This window comes from Diabrotica virgifera, chromosome 1 (assembly GCF_917563875.1).
Source record: "Diabrotica virgifera virgifera chromosome 1, PGI_DIABVI_V3a".
NCBI lineage: Eukaryota > Metazoa > Arthropoda > Insecta > Coleoptera > Chrysomelidae > Diabrotica > Diabrotica virgifera.
Genome location: NC_065443.1, coordinates 155,297,499 through 155,315,997, shown reverse-complemented (window position 1 = coordinate 155,315,997; position 18,499 = coordinate 155,297,499). Strand labels below are relative to the sequence as shown.

General features: G+C 32.7%; 2 protein-coding genes across 4 annotated transcripts in view; one reads left to right on the top strand and one right to left on the bottom strand.

Annotated features, from left to right (window-relative positions):
* LOC114337762 (cyclin-dependent kinase 8) overlaps positions 1-3,191 on the bottom strand; it is an 82,171-nt gene extending 78,980 nt beyond the window's left edge. The window contains exons 1-2 of one of the 2 annotated variants that reach the window (XM_050641661.1): positions 2,787-3,191; positions 2,432-2,731 (exon numbers count right to left, since the gene is read on the bottom strand). In XM_050641661.1, coding sequence (XP_050497618.1) covers positions 2,432-2,731; positions 2,787-3,005 — 519 coding nt within the window. In that variant the 5' untranslated portion in view covers positions 3,006-3,191. The remainder of the gene's footprint in view (positions 1-2,431; positions 2,732-2,786) is intronic. The other variant, XM_050641662.1, reaches the window with a different exon arrangement.
* A 4,617-nt stretch (positions 3,192-7,808) lies between these two features.
* On the top strand, positions 7,809-11,419 carry LOC114337765 (FAU ubiquitin-like and ribosomal protein S30). 2 transcript variants are annotated; one of them, XM_028288299.2, is made up of 4 exons: positions 7,809-7,930; positions 8,112-8,206; positions 8,260-8,425; positions 11,189-11,419. In XM_028288299.2, exons 2-4 carry the CDS (start codon positions 8,132-8,134, stop codon positions 11,350-11,352), a joined length of 405 nt encoding a protein of 134 aa, XP_028144100.1. In that variant the 5' UTR covers positions 7,809-7,930; positions 8,112-8,131; the 3' UTR covers positions 11,353-11,419. The 2 variants fall into 2 exon arrangements, with proteins under 2 accessions (XP_028144100.1, XP_050497617.1); XM_050641660.1 differs by lacking the exon at positions 7,809-7,930 and adding an exon at positions 7,964-8,035.
* Positions 11,420-18,499: the final 7,080 nt, after the last annotated feature.

Sequence of the window (18,499 nt, the reverse complement as noted above, 5' to 3'; positions counted from 1 at the left end):
AGAGATTAAACTCTTACGCAAAAATCAGACTGCTATTTATCACCTGTCATAATTCTCTAATAGAACTAATAGAATAATAAAGCTCTATAGAACAAAAGTTACTTAAAATTAGTCAGTTTACCCATTTCCGGACTTATTTTGGACATACATTTTTTTAACCAAAAGAGGGGGTGAAATTCACCCCCAGGGAAAAAGCACACATCGGCACAATATCACTTTTTCTCTTTGACATGTAAGCTATACGTATGCCAAATTTCATGTCAATCCAAGCAATTCATTAAAATTTAGACCAAAAACCGTGAAAGAATGGACAATACGTCTTTCAGGGGAAATTTAAAGAAAGATATATTATTATTTGTTCCATCGTTTCTTTCAAAACATCCCGCGTAAACACACTTATGCGTTACAGAGGCCATTTTATCTAAAATGTGAGTCCTTTTTTTTTTTAATTTTGCTATAACTTGTCACAACACTTGTCACAGATAATACACCTATAGGGTAAGTTCGGCCCTGACACTACTCCTACCTCCTCGCAAGTCAGAGAGGGAATGATATATCTCGATACGGTTTTCGAGTAGCGCCATCTAGTTGTTGATACGTCTTTCGGTTACGAAGAGGTGAGCTATCTAGAGGAATATTTATAATCAATGATTCTACATTTAGAGTCTTATTTTGGTCAATTTAGTTTCTCTATTGAAATGTTTTCCAAAATATCATAAATATCATATAAATATCACATTTTGGATATATATCGGATATATATCATATATATCCGATATTTTGATACTTGAATAAATTATCATGGATATTTTGTGTCCTGCTTCGAAGTAGTAAACGCGTTTAAATATCTAAGGGCGGTAATCACAGATGACAACCACATATAAAAAGAGGTCTCAGCAAGAATATTTGCGTGGACTAGAGTATTATGTTCCCTATCATCATTATTAAAAAGACAATCTAAATTAAGACTGTATATGCCAATTATTCGCCCAATTGTTATATATGGAAGTTAAACTTGGACTCTAGATCAGTGGAAAATAAATAAGCTGCTGGTATTTGAAAGGAAAGTTCTCAGAATGATATTTGGCTGTCAAATAGATGAATTGCCAAGAGAGTGGAGAAGGTGCCGCAAAGCAGAATTGGTAACTGCGTATGGTACTGAAAACATCTCGTCAGACATATAAAAGATAAGATGGGCAGGTTATCTGGTAAGATCAGAGAAAGACAGGGTATTAAAGACAGTGTTTTTGAGAGACGGTAGAAGATCAGTAGACCGTCCCGGAAAAAGATAGAAGGATGATGAAGAATCGAAGTATCCTTAATTAGAAAAGGCTGCTTGTAGAATTATTTGCATATTTAAAACAACAACGATGTGAACCATTTTATTTCACTTTATTCGTGAAATCAAAACTGTGAGAGAAAAATTTAATACCTTTTTACACTTTTTAAATAACTTTTTAATTGCAAAAAATTTCAAATTGCTCGGACTATCTAGGAGCTTGGCCACCCCTGGTCTATAGTTTTAACTTCCTCTTGGCCGCTTCGTAAAATAGGTACTTTTTTCTACAAATTAATTACTTTTATCTAAAAAATTTTTACACTTCATAAGCGATAAGGTCACCTCTCCGGGCATCCCGTCAGAAGAAAAATGACCTTCTTTTGTGCTTTTATTTATATATGAAATTGAAATTATTAACATTGTTGTTTACTTACATATAGACTTTTAATGCGCATAATCTAAGGCTTTTACCACTCACAAACTAAGAGATGATGTTGTTTAAATTTTCGGATTTGTATTTCCTACGTAATTTACACTTTAAATCAGAGCGATTTTACTTTGACCTTTCCTGCTCAAGATCTGTTTTGACAGCCGCGTTTAGCGTTTACATCGGCGTTTAGCCTATCCAATTTCACAATACTGTAATGTAGATCGAATTTTAAGTACAACCATTGTTTGGTTCTGGGGCTAGTTAGCAAGTATTCACGAATTCACTGATGATGGACTGATAGGTCCGAAAACGTTCTGAATGAACCCATTTTATTTAATCCATTGGGATTTTTAAAATTTTATTAAATATACCTTTTACATAGAACTGGTGTTACTTCATTTTACAAATTTTTTAACTATATGGTATACAGCCAACCCAGGGAACTACCCCATTTAGTTTAATTCTTATTCTCTATTTCTAAAGTTTTTATTTATTTACATTGAATATTAATTTGTTTTGTTGTATAATCCATGTTTACAATAATGTGATCTATTTGATTTAAAATGGATTCAGGATTTTTTTATACTTTTGCAACTATGTCAACTTAGATCTCTGGCGTAGATAATGATGTGCAACGGTAAGTAAATATGTCAGTACATTAGATATATTTAAAATCAAAAGATAATTCTAATACTGATAGTAATCTATAAAGTAATACAAACCCTTCCTCTCTCAGGTCCTTCACCCATCACAAGAATATTTGCTGGTTTGAGATCTCTATGAAGAACCCAATTAGAATGAAGATAATGGATGCCATCCAAAATTTGATATAGCAGAGATTTGACCATACCTTTTGGTACCATCACTGGCTTCTTGTTAGCCTTCGCAGCTCTATGAAATTTGATAATATGCCACAAATCATGCTCCGCAAAATCAAATAGAAGCCACACTTTTCTATCATTGTGGGATAAAAACACTCTTATTAAGTTTATCACATTAGCATGCTTTAATTCTCGTAATAACTAAAACAAACAATTTGAGTTACAGTAAATATATTTTGTATTTGTTAAAACTTACTGCTATTTCTCTACAGGCAGACATGGATAATCCTGTACCCTCTATTTGTTTTAAAGCATAATCTTTACTATCACTTCCGTCCTTTCGTCTGCCTTTATAAACGTGTCCATACGTACCTCTTCCAACTTTGCAACCCTCATAATCAAATAAGTCTTCTACCTTTACCCTCTCATTCTGTGTTTTCATTTTAAATTCATAATCCATCATCAAACATGTCATTCTAATTTGTCTATAGAAGAAAATTGCACTTCAATGAAGTGCTAAAACAATATGTATAATGAAATGGATTCAAAATGTTTTAAAAACACAGTAAACAACGATTTTAATTATAAAGAATGTAATAGTTAAAACTTTGATTGAAAAAAGTAAATACACAACATCAACAACACAACACACAACTCAAAATTGTCAATTGTCAAGTCAAAATCTCTCAAAATTAAATGCACACGGAAACAGATACTTCTTCTTGTTTAATATTGAAATAAGGTCTACGAATTACGAATGTGATTTAGAACAGAATTTTAATTCAATAATTTATAGATTTGTTAAATTTAATCTTATAGATTTGTTAAAATGTTATTTGAATCAATAATGAAAATAGTTATAATAAATAATAATATTTATATAAGCGACTATTTTATAACTTTAATAAATCGCTATATCTAGGTACACGCTAACGTGTACGCAAATAAAAAATTAGGTACACGCTTAACGTCATCAAGTCAATTACGTCATTATTTAGCGTGTACGGTTTTTTGGTACACGCTAATTTGAGCCGCGTGTATGCTATGTATGTATGGTATTAAGTATCTGTGTAAGTATCGCGAATCGCGAGTGTCAGAGTGTGGTTAGAATTTGTCTAATCACGTTATGTTTACACTTTAATATTGATTTGTAAAGAGTTTTTAAATTAACTATGAAGTGTGGACAATTATTTAGTTCTTTTAATGAGTTTAACAACATTCTAAAACAGTATGAAAAAGATAAGGGACAAAAATTCAGAAGTAGCAGAAGTAATAAGATAAAATATACAGGACAATTGATTATAGATAGATATAGATATTTATTTATTTATCATAATAGATAATACACAAAACAGAAACATTGCACTCCACACCTGTACAAATTACATAAGAATTGTCAAGGCAAGGAGCGCTGTATAATTATCATAAGGTATTACAAAAATTTTTACAAAAATTAAAAACATGAGACTAAACAAATAAAGAAATAAGCATTGTCAAATTAAATTAATCAGAAACATTCAATATATAAATAAAAAAAGAAAAAAATAAAATAAAAATAAAAACACTGGAAGTACAACAAACATTGCCAATTGGTTTCTAGGTCTTAGTTTTAATATAATGGACTAATAATCTCTTAAAGACAGTTGCATTATGGCTATTTTTAATGTGATAAGGTATATTATTGAACTGTACAATTCCTTTATGGAACAAGCTTTTCATTGAACTGGACTTGTTGGTTGTTCTAACATAAAAATTTATTGAGTTTGCAGCTCTAGTGCTATGCTCATGAACATTTGCTATCGGGACCAACTGACTGTTCAAATACTCAGACAATAAATGGTTTACCATCTTAAATAAGAATGTCATAGATTGGACATACATAAAATGTTCAACTTTTAACCAGTTTAAAGTTTTCAGCATATCTTGAATTCGAGTATATCGATTGCATCTCAATATTACTCGCATAGCCTTATTTTGGAGAATTTGAAGCCTGTCATAATTATAACATCCTGTATAAATCACTGAACAACAATATAAAAAGTGAGGTAATATTAACGAATTATAAATTGTTAATTTAGTTTGAAATGTCAAAAATGGTGATACTCTTCGAAAAAAACCTATTTTTTCCCTATCTTTCTGCAAATGTAATCAACATGTTTACTAAAAGTTACGCCCGGTTTCATAATTAACTTAAAGTGAACATTAACTAAAGTCCACTTTAACGTTGACATTTACCCATATGAATTGCATTGACAAGGGTACCAACCTAAAACTTAATGTCCACTTTAACTGATTATGAAACCGGGCGTTCTTTATTTCCTGAACCATTTCAATTTTTTCATTATTTAATTTAATGTGAACATCCAAACTTAAGAATTTCCCGAAAAGAGTATTATTACCAATAAACATGTATTTGGATTTTAACTCATTGACTTTCAATTTGTTTAACTTAAATCTTTCAGTTAATAAATGCAATTGACGATTCATCGTGTCCACTACATCAACAAAATCTTCCCCATAAAAATATATTAATGTGTCATCAGCAAAAAGATGAATTTTACATTTGCTTAATACGTTTCCCAAATCATTAATGTATAATATGAAAAGTAGAGGTCCAAGTACACTGCCTTAGCGGCACACCAATATCATTTAACTGTGGATTTGACATTTCACTATTTAATTTAGTCCTTATTGGTACCTATTTGACAGATAATTTTCCAGCCAATTAAAAACTGTCCCGTTAAAACCATATTTCTTTAATTTCAAAGAAGTATATGACGATCTATTGTTTCAAATGCTCTTTTGAGATCTATAAAAACTGCGCATATACCGACCCCTGTCGTATCTAAAATACTTTTCATATCTGAGACCGCTGTGTCTAGGTACACGCTAACGTGTACGCAAATAAAAAAGTTAGGTACACGCGAATTAAACTTCATCAAGCCAGTGACGTCATTATTAAGCGTGCGAGGTGACTTTATATTTTGGTACACGCTATTTTGATATTTTTAGTGTTTGTTGTTTGTTTGATAGAAAATATTTTTATTAAGGGAAGGGGAAGGGAAGCAAAACTATTCAGATGTTTCAAACTTAATTGTAATAAAACAATATGCATATAAAAGTATATATTCAGGTTAAGCAAAATAAATATTAGTTAACATGATATATACAAAATACTGCTAAAATAATTTTTATACGTAAGTTAATTATACCAGTTTATTTGGTGTTTATTTTTATTTATACAGGAAGTTGAACTTGTTACGATTTTCATAGAAAATTGGTTATAACTTTGTAAATATCCTGTATAACATAATAAACCTTTATATTTTTGTGATATGGGAAGTTAAGAAGATTTCGAACATAAAATAAAATATAGGGTGTTCCATTTAAAAAACATAAGTTTGGTCCGCCAGTATATTATCGAACGCCCTGTAACATTCTAATTAATTTTAGTAATTTTGTAATATGAAGCTCAAAGTTTGCTAAAATTTTTGATACTAACTTTTATTGCTATCTATTACTATAGCGGATCTACTGAGCTTTATCACACTAATCAATCGCCCCGTATATTTTATCTTATTACTTCTGCTACCGTTAATCACGAATTTTTGTCTCTTATCTTTTTCATACTGTTTTAGAATATTGTTAAACTCATTAAAAGAACTAAATAATTGTCCACACTCCATATAGTTAATTTAAAAAAAAAACACTTAACAAGTAAAAAATAAGGAAACTCTTTACAAATCAATATTAAAGTGTAAACATAACCCGATTAGACAAATTCTAACCACATTCTGACACTCGCGATACTTACAGATACTTAATACCACAGCATACACGCGGCTCAAATTAGCGTGTACCAAAAAACCCAGTCATAGTACACGCTAAATAATGACGTCACTGACTTGATGACGTTTAAGCGTGTACCTAACTTTTTTATTTCCGTACACGTTAGCGTGTACCTAGACACAGCGATCTGAGACAACTAACTGTAATGCGGTCTCACATGAATGAGAATTTCTAAATCCAGACTGGTAATTATACAGGATATTATTTGAAGTAATAAATTTAATCAGCTGATTGTACACCACCATTAGTGTGATAAAGCTCATTAGATCCGCTGCAGTAATAGATAGCAATAAAAGTTAGTAACAAAAATTGTAGCAAACTTTGAGCTTCATATTATAAAATTAGTTAGAATGTTACAGGGCGTTCGATAACATATAATGGCAGAACAAACTTATGTTTTTTAAATGGAACACACTATATTTTATTTTATGTTCGAAATCTTTTTAACTTCTCCATCACAAAAATATAAAGCAGGTTTATTATGTTATTCGCTCTGAGCGTTAACAAAGTGTCAAAGCAAAATCGACCGACCTGCTCATGGTGGCGGTTTTGTGAAATTTTATCAGGACGCTTTGTGTATGTTTAAATGAGACATTTAAAAAAATGCCGTGTCCCGCTAGTGATATTGTGTATTAATATAAACAGAAAATAAAAACGCACTTAATCTGATATAAATTCTTCTATTTCCAATATTGATTATCAGTTTGATCTTGTATACATAACCTCACTATCGCAGTTTATGTCAATAAATCTTTATTAACGAAAAAGAAAATATTTTTGTTGCACTATAAATTACAGTATAAACTAATAACTAATGAATTCTAACAATTGTATTCGGTTATTATCACTACAAAATAAAATATTCAAGTTTAACAAAATAATCCCATAAGACTCAATGTTAAAACGTCCCACAAAACGCCCTGACAAAATCTGACAGCTTGTCACGTGACTGTAAGTAGAGGGGAGACGCACAGAGCCAATACAGGGTATTCACAAAGTTATAACCAATTTTCTATGAAAATCGTAACAAGTTCAACTCCCTGTATAAAGAAAAGTAAAACAGCATTGATTTATAAATTGGTATAATTAACTTATGTATAAAAATTATTTTAACAGTGTTTTGTACATGTCATGTCAACTAAATATTTATTTTGCCTACCTGAATACATACTTTTATATATACATTGATTTAATATTACAATAATTAAGTTTGAACATCTGAATAGTTCTGCTTCCCTTCCCCTAATAACAAATATTTTTCTATCAAACAAACACTAAACACATCAAAATAGCGTGTACCAAAATATACAGTCACTGTGCACGCTAAATAATAACGTCACTTGCTTGATGAAGTTTAATTCGCGTGTACCCTTTTTTATTTGCGTACACGTTAGCGTGTCCCTAGACACAGCGTTAATAAATAGGTCTAAAAAATTCACAAAAATAAAAGAAGAAACGTTGTCATGTCAAATATACACATCCGTTTCCTTGACAAATGTCATGCGCAAATGATAAAATTTTCCTCTTTTTTGTAGTTTCTTGTTGTGCGAGGTGAGGTGTTAAATTATTTCATATTTTAGATTAATATTTAATCATTTGAAGTCCATGTTGTACACATAAATTTTCAAAATATAAAGGAGATTATCTGCTCCTAAAGTAATTGACTTAAAATATCAATAATTTTATTTTTGAAATGATTGTAACTATATTCTAACCACACTTTTTATTCCAGAACTTCACTATCTATTCAACATGCAGTTGTGTTTAAGAGGAACCGCAACTCATTTCCTTGAATGCCAAGGATCTGAGACTGTTGGAGAAATTAAGGTTTGAATATCCTAACTTATTTTTAATTTTTATCTAATTTCATGTTATTCCAGGACCGTATTGCATCTTTGGAATCGCTTAAAGCATCCGAAATCAGTCTTTATGCTGCTGGAGTTCCAGTTTCTGAGGAAAGGTTGGTAGCCGATTTTGAGAACACAGACATTGAATTGACTGTTGGCTTGCCTGGTGGTAAAGTTCACGGATCTTTAGCTCGTGCAGGTAAGCTACTTTATATAAAAAAAAACTATGTGTCCACGAAAAACATATTCATCCCTTCTTCGTCCATAGACCTCTACCAACTCCTTCAATTAGTCTCTATTCTGAAATGGCAGACTAATTACCTCGTTATAAGTGGATCTCGTTATATCAGATAACAATAATATTGTACATACCACCACTACTGAAATGTTTTGATGTGTCTTACGTAGTTTATTAGGTGTTGATGGTTGACTTCAACAATGAAACTTGGCCATCGTAAATTGTAAATTTTCTACAATGTTCAATATCGGTCGATAGATAAACAGGAAGGAAGAAGTTTATTATAGGCAGTGGAGTTTATTACAGCGCTGGCCTCGGTAAACACAGATTTTGGGCATTCCTGTATACAGACAATTGGGGTATTTATTTATAGCCATCACCACGCCAAAAACAGGTGAAAATACATATTCTTCAATGTCATGTTTCCTCATTATCACCAAATATGCCTCGTTATAGGCATTATAGTTCAATAGGAATTTCATAGGACATCTAGTGCAGCGGTTTTCAAACTTTTTTAGTCGCGGCACCCTTGTAGGGCTAAAAATATTTCGAGGCACACCAACCCTTGAAGCGATTTGGGAAACAACAAAAGATGAGAAAAATACAATTCTGAGGCTTATTTGATTTCAATATAAATTTTTTTTCAGATCAATAAAATACAGTGCATTTGATATTCAAATATCCTTGCACCACACAGTGGAGTAGCGGCAGGTTGTTCGACTTTTCTTAAATGTTCCACGTCACCCTTGGCAAATGCTTAAGGCACCCCAGGGTGCCGCGTCACCCACTTTGAGAACCTCTGATCTAGTGTATCTCGTTATAAGCGAAACCTCAATATCTGTGTTCGTTATAGAGTCTACTGTATTTCCAATATGAGACATGTTGTAACAGATGTATGTATGTATTTTCGCTATATATTAACATAGACTGAGAGTACTTTCTGTGCTTCCTGGCGACAAGATCTCTTGGACTGGTTTGATGCTATCTCTTTCTAGCACATTGTATCAAGAAACTAACATGAAACTAGGTGGGGGTATAAGCACAGTAGGGGAGGATTAGCGTCAGCTTTACTATGTGTAAGAGTGAAACATCACTGATAAAAAAAAGATCGTGTTGACACTTCGCTCAGCATGACACTCTGTCTATGTTAATATATGTCTATGATTTTGGCATTGGATCTAAGCTTGACATAATATGACACCTTTGCCATATCCTTAATTTTTTTATACTATCGCATTACATAAAGTTGCATTTAAAAAACGGTTTTGAAATCATTAACCCATCGCATCTGTGGTCTTCCTCTTGGCAGTTTACTTTCGTAAGGTCTAAAATGTTTTGTTGTGTTCCAACGTTGGTTTTTTGTCTAGCAATGCAGTCTGCGAAGCTCCAAAGTTTGTTAATTTTTGTTGTTATGTCCTCGACTTTTGTTTTTGATCTTACCCAGTCGTTTCTCTTTTTATCTAACAGTCGTATATTTAACATTGCTCTTTCTGTTGTGGCTAGTTTATTCATATTTGCATTGGTTAGGGTGCAGCTTTGACACCCATATGTCATGATAGGAAGGATGCACTGGTTGAACACTTTGCTCCTTAAAACTCTTGCTGTTAAGTGTAACATTAATGCATACTCTGTATTGACAAGTGTGTAACATTAATGTACACTTGCAAAGTTTCACGTAAAACAGTGGTACCTATATCAAAACTCTTACACCTATAGAGTATTTCGTATGGCATATTAATTTTGTTGGCCTGTGACATCATTCTGGTTTGTAGAACTTTGGTGTAGGACGAATATAACTCACAGGATTAACCCCTTAATGTACACACTCGACTCTGACACTTGCATGGCTTACTGGCATTTTGTACACTAAATTTTGATCCCTAAATTTTTTGATCCACTAAATTTTTTAAGCACTTGGGAAGCTGGTCTTTGTATTTGCTTCAAGTACCATCTTCGCTATGGAGGTCGGCAATCATCATAGCTATTCAGACTTTGGAGACTGCTTCCAATCCTGCTGATGCTTTTCTTGCTCTTCTAGTAATTTCCGCACTTTGGTTCTTTTTGTCAAATTTCAGGATTTGGCCTAGGTAGATATATTCCTGGACTTGATCTATCTCACTGCATGGTATACGTGTTGTACGTACGGGGTCATCCTTTTTCTGTTTTGTTTTGGTAGGACACGTGACATGATAGAACATCGAAAGGTGGGTGAGAAACATCATACATTAGAGACAACCCGAGCACAGTCGTAGTAGAGGAAGAGCACAGAAACGATGGCTAGACGACATCAAAGCAAAATGGGGGAGAAACTGGCAATAAATAGCACAAAACAAAAAAGAGTGGAGAACTTATGGGGAGGCCTTTGTTCAGGAGTGAATGCAAACAGGCTGAAGAAGAAGATTGGGAGCTAAATATATTCATAATTTGCAATATTAACATGGGATTGTTTTAGATGACTAGAGATTTTAATTCTTTAGTTACTGTAAAATATCGCAGAATTTTTTTTATCATATGCAACCATCTTGATAAATATTTTGTAGAAATTTAATTTCTTCATACACTTAATGCATGATATTGATGATACTTGAGTTATATTTTTTATCTGTATGTACTTACAAATCATCATATGATCATTTAAATTTACAAGTTAAATAAATTATTAAGACATCAGTTTATTTTCTTAAAGTTTTTTACTGTATTTTTAATATAACTTTTTATTTACAGGTAAAGTAAAGGGACAAACTCCAAAAGTAGAAAAGCAAGAAAAGAAAAAGAAGAAGACTGGTAGAGCTAAGAGGCGTATTCAATATAACAGAAGATTTGTTAATGTAGTTGCATCTTTCGGACGCAGGAGGGGACCAAACTCCAACTCAGCCCCAGCCTCATAAATTCCTTTAATCTTTATATATTGAGCAACATGTATTGCATTAAAAAATAAAAATCTTTTTCAGTTAACTCTTTTTGTTTTGATATATCCATTACTCTTGTGTCAAAATTATAATTTTCAAAAAAACTTATGTCATGAGTCTATTATTGTTCGTCCGCTATATCTTTTTCCATGTGTCACGATTCATTTTCAAACAAATTAAGTCAAAACATAAAGTGAAATGTACGCCAATATATGTAGTATATAGTATAGTATACAGTATATATACATGTATACAATGTATATACACATCGACGTTCGTTTCACTTTATGTTTTGACTTAATTTGATACACACATGGGAAAAGTTATAGCAGACGAATAATAGTGGTGTATAGTCCAGGCTGTAACCGCCCCGTTAGGTAAATTATTCTGATTCTGCCTGGGCTAGAGAGAGAGAGAGAGAGAGAATATATGTTTATTGTCTAAGAAAAAATCTTGTTGACAAACACTGTTTAAGAGTTTTAAATAAATAAATTAAATTAAAATATGACTAAATATAACACATTTACATTATATAACAACTACAAAATATGTAGTATTGTCAAAAATAAAAAACAAACAAACTCCAAGCTGTAAAACTAAATCACAAACAAATTGACAAAAAAAAAAAAAAAGTAATAGTATGGAAAAAATGGTCGGTTTTTTTCGATTTTTTTTTAATGATACTGAAAAAAACCAAAACATGGAAAAATTCAATAATAAATATAAAATTTCGGATTTCCAATGAACTTTCGAATGAAGGTTTTTGAAAGAGTGATATTAGACAAGGCGAAAACGGCGGGTTCGTTGGGAAAAATATTCCCGTGAGATTTTTTTGCATAATCACATTCGTGAGACATCCCAGAATAATGTTCAAGAAGTCGCCCACATGAAAAGTGGTCCAAATTTTTTTTAATCAAATTGCAAAAATCAATATTTTTTTTTAGATTTTTTGGACCATTCTGGACAAAAAAGGTCTCTTATAATTTTTCTCTAGTTGATCGTTTTCGAGTTTCAGCAATTTAAAAAAACGAAAAATGGCGATTTTCAAGGCTTAATAACTCAGTTAAAAGTTATTATGAAAGTCAGAAAGTGACTAAATCAAAGTTTAAAACCCCCACTACAAGATCCTGAAGAAATTTTGTCATTATTTTATGACTAAGCTGTTATTTTTAAGTAATAATAATGAGCGCCATGCACGTGTTCGGCGGCCGTAAATGCTGAGTGCGAGAGAGATAACATTCCGGCAGTCCAATTGTGCATCTTACTCGCACTCACATTTACAGCCGCGTCAATTCGATCTAACCGCTCATTGTTATTAATTAAAAATAGCAGCTTAGTAATAAATTAATGACACAGATTTCTTCAGGATCATATAGCGGGGGCTTTAAACTTTGATTTAGTCACTTTCTGACTTTCATAGTAATCATTTTTAACCGAGTTATTAAGTCTTAAAAATGGCCATTTTCGCGTTTTTCAAATTTTAAATTGCTTATACATAACTCGAAAAAGATCAACTTTAGAGAAAAACTATAAGATACCTTTTTTGTCCTGGCCCAAAATATTGATTTTTGCAATTTGATTAAAAAAAATTGGACCACTTTTCATGTGGGCGACTTTTTGAACCTTATTCTGGGATGTCTCACGAATGTGATTATGCAAAAATATCTCTTGGGAAAATTAAACAATAACAAAATATACACTCACCGTCACAAAATTCCACCACCCAAAATTTTTGATTGTTTGACAATCTGTAACTTATTATGTACTCCGATCAAGATTCTTGCATCAGTTTGTAGGTACAAACATGTCATATTGATATCGTTTGGTATTATTTCGGTAACAAAAAAATTTTACTTGGATGGTATTATACAGGGGTGAGTGGAAGCGTTGTATTTTCTCTTACTTTAAAAAATTATGTGGAAAAATTGGAGGGCTGATTTTGTATCATACTCCTGTATTATCCTGGAGAAATCACTAATGTTTTTTTTTAATTATTCGAATATCTCTTTTCTTGTAAGAACTGTAAATAAAAATACTGTTTTGTAGCATAGGTGTAACCAGGGGGGTTTGGTGGTTATAAACCCCTCCCCCCCATTGGGATGTACTTTGAGCTCTATACGCTTATTAACACCATACCCGCTAGAGACATTATTAGGGCCATCCTGGTTACGCCGTTGTTTTGAAGCTTTATTTAATTAAAGGTATCAAACGCACTAAAATTAACAACAAAACAATTCAATAGCGGGTATATTCACCTTTTGCAGCAACGACTGCTTGCAATCTGTTTGGCATCGAATAAAGATGTGTTATCCTTGCCTGGGGAATAGCCCGATATTCCTCTACCATGGCCATAACTGTACCAAATTTTCTGGAGGCCTAGGATGACGGCGAATGGCTTTTTTTAATTTATCCCATAAATGCTCAATAGGATTGAGATCTGGGCTGCATGCGGGCCATTCTAATCAGTCAGATTAAATAAATTAGAAGAATTTTTTAATAAGCAACAACATTTTTGTTTAATTTAGTATTATTTTGTATTTTGACAACGACACCCAACTTGGGCGTCGAAACGTTAATGAAATCATTTTTTTTTGGTAAAATTGTGGTTTATTATTTCCCATTGCAAATATGTAGTTGATTATAAAAACGTCACAAGAAAATAGCTTCAGAACAACATTCTAATCTTATCAATCCAACCTCTATTTTATGAGTCAATCGGTGATTTTATTTACAAAAAAATCTCTTACAAGGAGAGATATTCGGATAATTCAAAAAACAAAATTTTAGTGATGCCTCCGGGATAATATGACAGGACTATGAAACAAAATCAGCTCTTCCATTTTTCCACAGAATTTTTTAAAGTTAGCAGAAAATACAACGCTTCCATTCACCCATAATGCCATGCAAGCAAAATTTTTTGGTTACCGGAGTAATACCAAACGATATCAATACATTTACCTACAAACTGGTACAAGAATCTTGAAAATCGGAGCACAAATAATAAAGTTATAAATTGTCAAACTTAATCAAAAATTTTGGGTGACGGAATTTTGTGCCGGTGAGCGTATATTCTTTCAAATAATACAAAATAAAATACAGTTTTTTAATCTGAATTTTCCTCTATATCAGAAATTGTACTTAGATTCGTCAGAAGTATTACTCTCTTCGTGATCATTAATTGCATAGTAAGTCTTCTTCTTCTTAAAGTGCCGTCTCCTCAATGGAGGTTGGCTACTACAATTGCAAACTCTTCTGTCTTCAGCTGTTCAAAATTTAGCTCTGTCCATTGTCGGATGTTTCTGAGCCACGATAATCTTTTTCTTCCTAGTCCGCTCCTTCCCTCGATCTTTCCTTTCACTACTATAAGTTTAGCATATTGGTACTTATTATTTCTCAATATGTGGCCTAGGTATGATGTTTTTCTAACTTTCACTGTGTTGAAAGTTCTCATCTTGCCTTGCCTTGACTATTCTATGCAGCACTTTTCTTCGTTTGAGGTATGCGATTTTGCAGTTCTATTTCGACGCATTTTGTTTCCAGCCACTTCTCTTCTGCTGCGGTTATTTTTTTTTTTCGAATTATTCTATTTAGTCTTTTGTATTCTCCATCCTGGTCATCTTTTCCTTTAGATTCTCTTCGTTTGTCCATTAATTGTAAAATCTCATCTGTCATCCATTCCTGTTTGTTATTTCTGGGTGATACTTTTAGATGTTTTTCTATTGCATTGTTCATTTGTTCTTTAATAGTTTTTTCAAGAACGTTTATGTCATCGGACTCGATAATTCTGTGGTGGTCAATATTTCCTAAATTTTTATTTAATTCTTTATTTACTGTGTGTTGTATGGTGTCGTTTTTCAATAATCGGATGTCCAGTTTGTGTTGAGGTTTTTGTTTCTTTATTAGTTTCCATCTTGAGCGCCCTTTTACAACAGGATTATGATCGGAATAAAAATTGATGTCAGCTCCAGGATATGTTTTTGCACTGATGATAGCGTTGTGATATCTTTTGTTGACCAATATAATATGTAATAATGTAATCTATTTGGTTACGGATTATTCTGTTTTCATTGTGTTGTGGTGAAGTCCAAGTGTAAAATCTGCGAGGATGTAATTTAAACCACGTATTTGTCGCTACCATGTTATGTTGTTGGCAGAATTCGGTCATTCTCTCTCCCCTGTCGTTCCGCACTCCAAGTCCGAAATCTCCAATCAATCCAGATACCTTTCCTCTACCTAACTTAGCGTTAAAGTCACCTACGGTAAATGTTAGGTCTCGTTTTTTGGTCAATATAAGTTTTTCTACATCAGCTACCACGCTTCTAGCTCTTCGCATGGGTTTATCCGGTCGTAGGGGCATAAGTCTGATTTATGTTGATATTTACTGGCTTTCCGGATAGTTGAATAAGTAGACATCGGTCCGAATATCATCATTGAGTTATCCATCAGTCTCACATCTTCGCTAAATTCCACTTAATGTGATGTGGCTTTTATATTTATATATACGATAGAAGCGCGCCGATGCCACGCCGTACTTATTAGAATGAATCATATATCGGCAGTCGACTAGATTAGCCACCCCGTGTCCGAGAGGTTTGGCAACACTGATCTTCATAAGCGTAACGTTCTTTTCTTAACGTGAAACAAAGTATAGTATTCGCAATCTCCAGTGTCATTTGTTTTTCTTTTTTCCTGCAACATTTTCATCCGAAATATATGCGGTGCACACATTGCTGGTTTTCAGTGGTGTCATGGCAAAATTAGCAGTGCCGGAACGCACTGCTAATTTTTGTTTACAAAACCTAAATTCTCTATTATTTTTTTTTCTTTTCTTAACCAGTGCCGGAACGGCGTTCCCGCACCATGACACCACTGCTGGTTTTATTGTTTATGGTCAATGGACCTCTATAAACATGAAAAAAACCGCGGAGTGCTACCATTTAAAGGGGTGCGTTTTTTAGAAAGGGGTGGATTAGTCCCTATAGGCACAGGGTGCATTAGAGTTCTATGCACTTTTGGTACAAACACGTCTACGGAAAAATTGTTTCAGGTTAAATTTACTATCGAAATATCACCTTTTAAAGTCAAAATAGTAATTTACGTAACAAGTTCCGAAAGTGATATTTTACGAGATGAGTACGTAGGAAGTTTCCAGGGCGAGCCGTAGGCCAGTCCTGGAATCCTGCGAGTCTCGTAAAATAACTTTTGGATCGTGTTACGTACAATATTTTTTCTGCAGCCGTTTTGTATGTTAAAAAGAATATAGGTATGGATAAACTTTAATGAACTTTTTTTAATCACTTTAAAGTTACTCTCGTGCATTCAACATTAGAAAAATCTACTTATGAATATTAATAACAATTATTTACATTGATATTTAGTTTCATAATCCCATCTGGAATCATTTCGGCTTCAGTTTCACTGCTTATTTCCATTTTTTGGACTTAAAAAACGAAAAACAGCGATAACACACGAATCTTACATGACAAGCGTTGTCATAATAAAATACAAAGTTGATGTTATTGTCAAAGCGGTTACCTAGCTACCCAAAATCATCCCAAAAGTAAAAAAGCGCCCCGAAAGTAAAAAAAGCGTCCCGAAAGTACCTACTTTCGGTACGAGTTGTGTAATGGTACATACTTTCGATTTAATAAATCATACCGAAAGTTTTATTTTCGGAACGGCTGCAGAAAAATATTTTTTTACAAAAAAATAAAAAAAAAGGCTGCAGAAAAACAAACAAAAGAAAGCAATTTTGTTTTTTGTTCCATAACTTTTATCCACGGGAATATAGGTATAGGCATTGCTTCACAGAAAAAAAAACTTCCTTCCACTTTAAAATGACATTTGGTATAAAATAAGTCTCTAGGATTTCTTAGGAAAAGTAAATGAGTATTACAACAAAATTATACAGTTTTATTAGGAAAAAAGAAGTAAGCCTGAAAACAAAAATTAAAGTATTTAAAACTACATATACGAGCTGATGCTACTCTACGGTAAGTGAAACGTTGACGACAGTGATCGACAAAAGTCGTAGTAAAATAAATTCAAGCATGCGATATTTGCGAGTCATAACCGGGGTGACTAGACGTGATCGTATAAGAAACGATAAAGAACGTGAAAGATGCGGTATCGGAATGATATTAGAAAGACTTGAACTGAAACAGTTACCGTGGTTCGGCCATATGGCGAGAATGATTGAAGGTAGAACTGTAAAGAGGGTATGTCGAAATGCATCAGATGAAAATCAATGAAGAGGCAGGTCAGACAGAACATGGAACGTAGATATAGGACAGGCTTTCGCAAAAAATAAATATTGAGTGGAGAAAGGCAGAGAGACTAGCTACACACCGAAAGGCATGGAAACATCTGATTTCTCCACTTACCTCGACACTAAGGTATAAGAGGATGGCTGAAGTAAGTAAGCCAGAATTCTTAGGCACTTTCCAGAAATTTCTCTATACTCTATATTTTAACAAAAACGTGATTAAAAAGCTAAATTTCAAATTTTGTCGCTCAACTCTTGCGATTAAACTTTGCAATACGCAAATCTGCACATTTTACTTTAAAAAATTTATAACCTTTATCAGAATAAGACTGAAAGCTTAAAACAGGTACTGTTGTCTTCAGAAATGTTAGAACTATGCACTGTAAAAATTTCAGAAAAAAATATTAAAATGGAACAGAGTTGTAGTGAAGTAAATGCAAAAAAATGTGATTTCATTTTTTTTTATTTTTAGGGTAAAATTACGATTTTGACAATGCTCCCCCACACAAAATTCAAAATAAATTATGTTAACTGTGTTTTTTTTCTCAAAGTTCGCATCACCTTGTGGAATATTCTAGCATTTATAAAATAATAAAATTAAAACCCAACTATAGCCTTATGTTTTCTCAACATTCTGTTTTTTGATTAATTCGCTTATGTTGGACCATAAAAAAGTTAGGTACATACTTTAACAACTAGCCATGTTTTATATCAATACAGAGTGTTTTTAAGTAAGTATGGCAAACTTTAAGAGGTAATTCTGCATGAAAAAATAATGACCATTTGCTTTATAAACCTAAGTCCGCAAATTCTTCGTTTCTGAGATAGGGGGTGTTGAAATTTTTCTTGCAAACTTTTTTC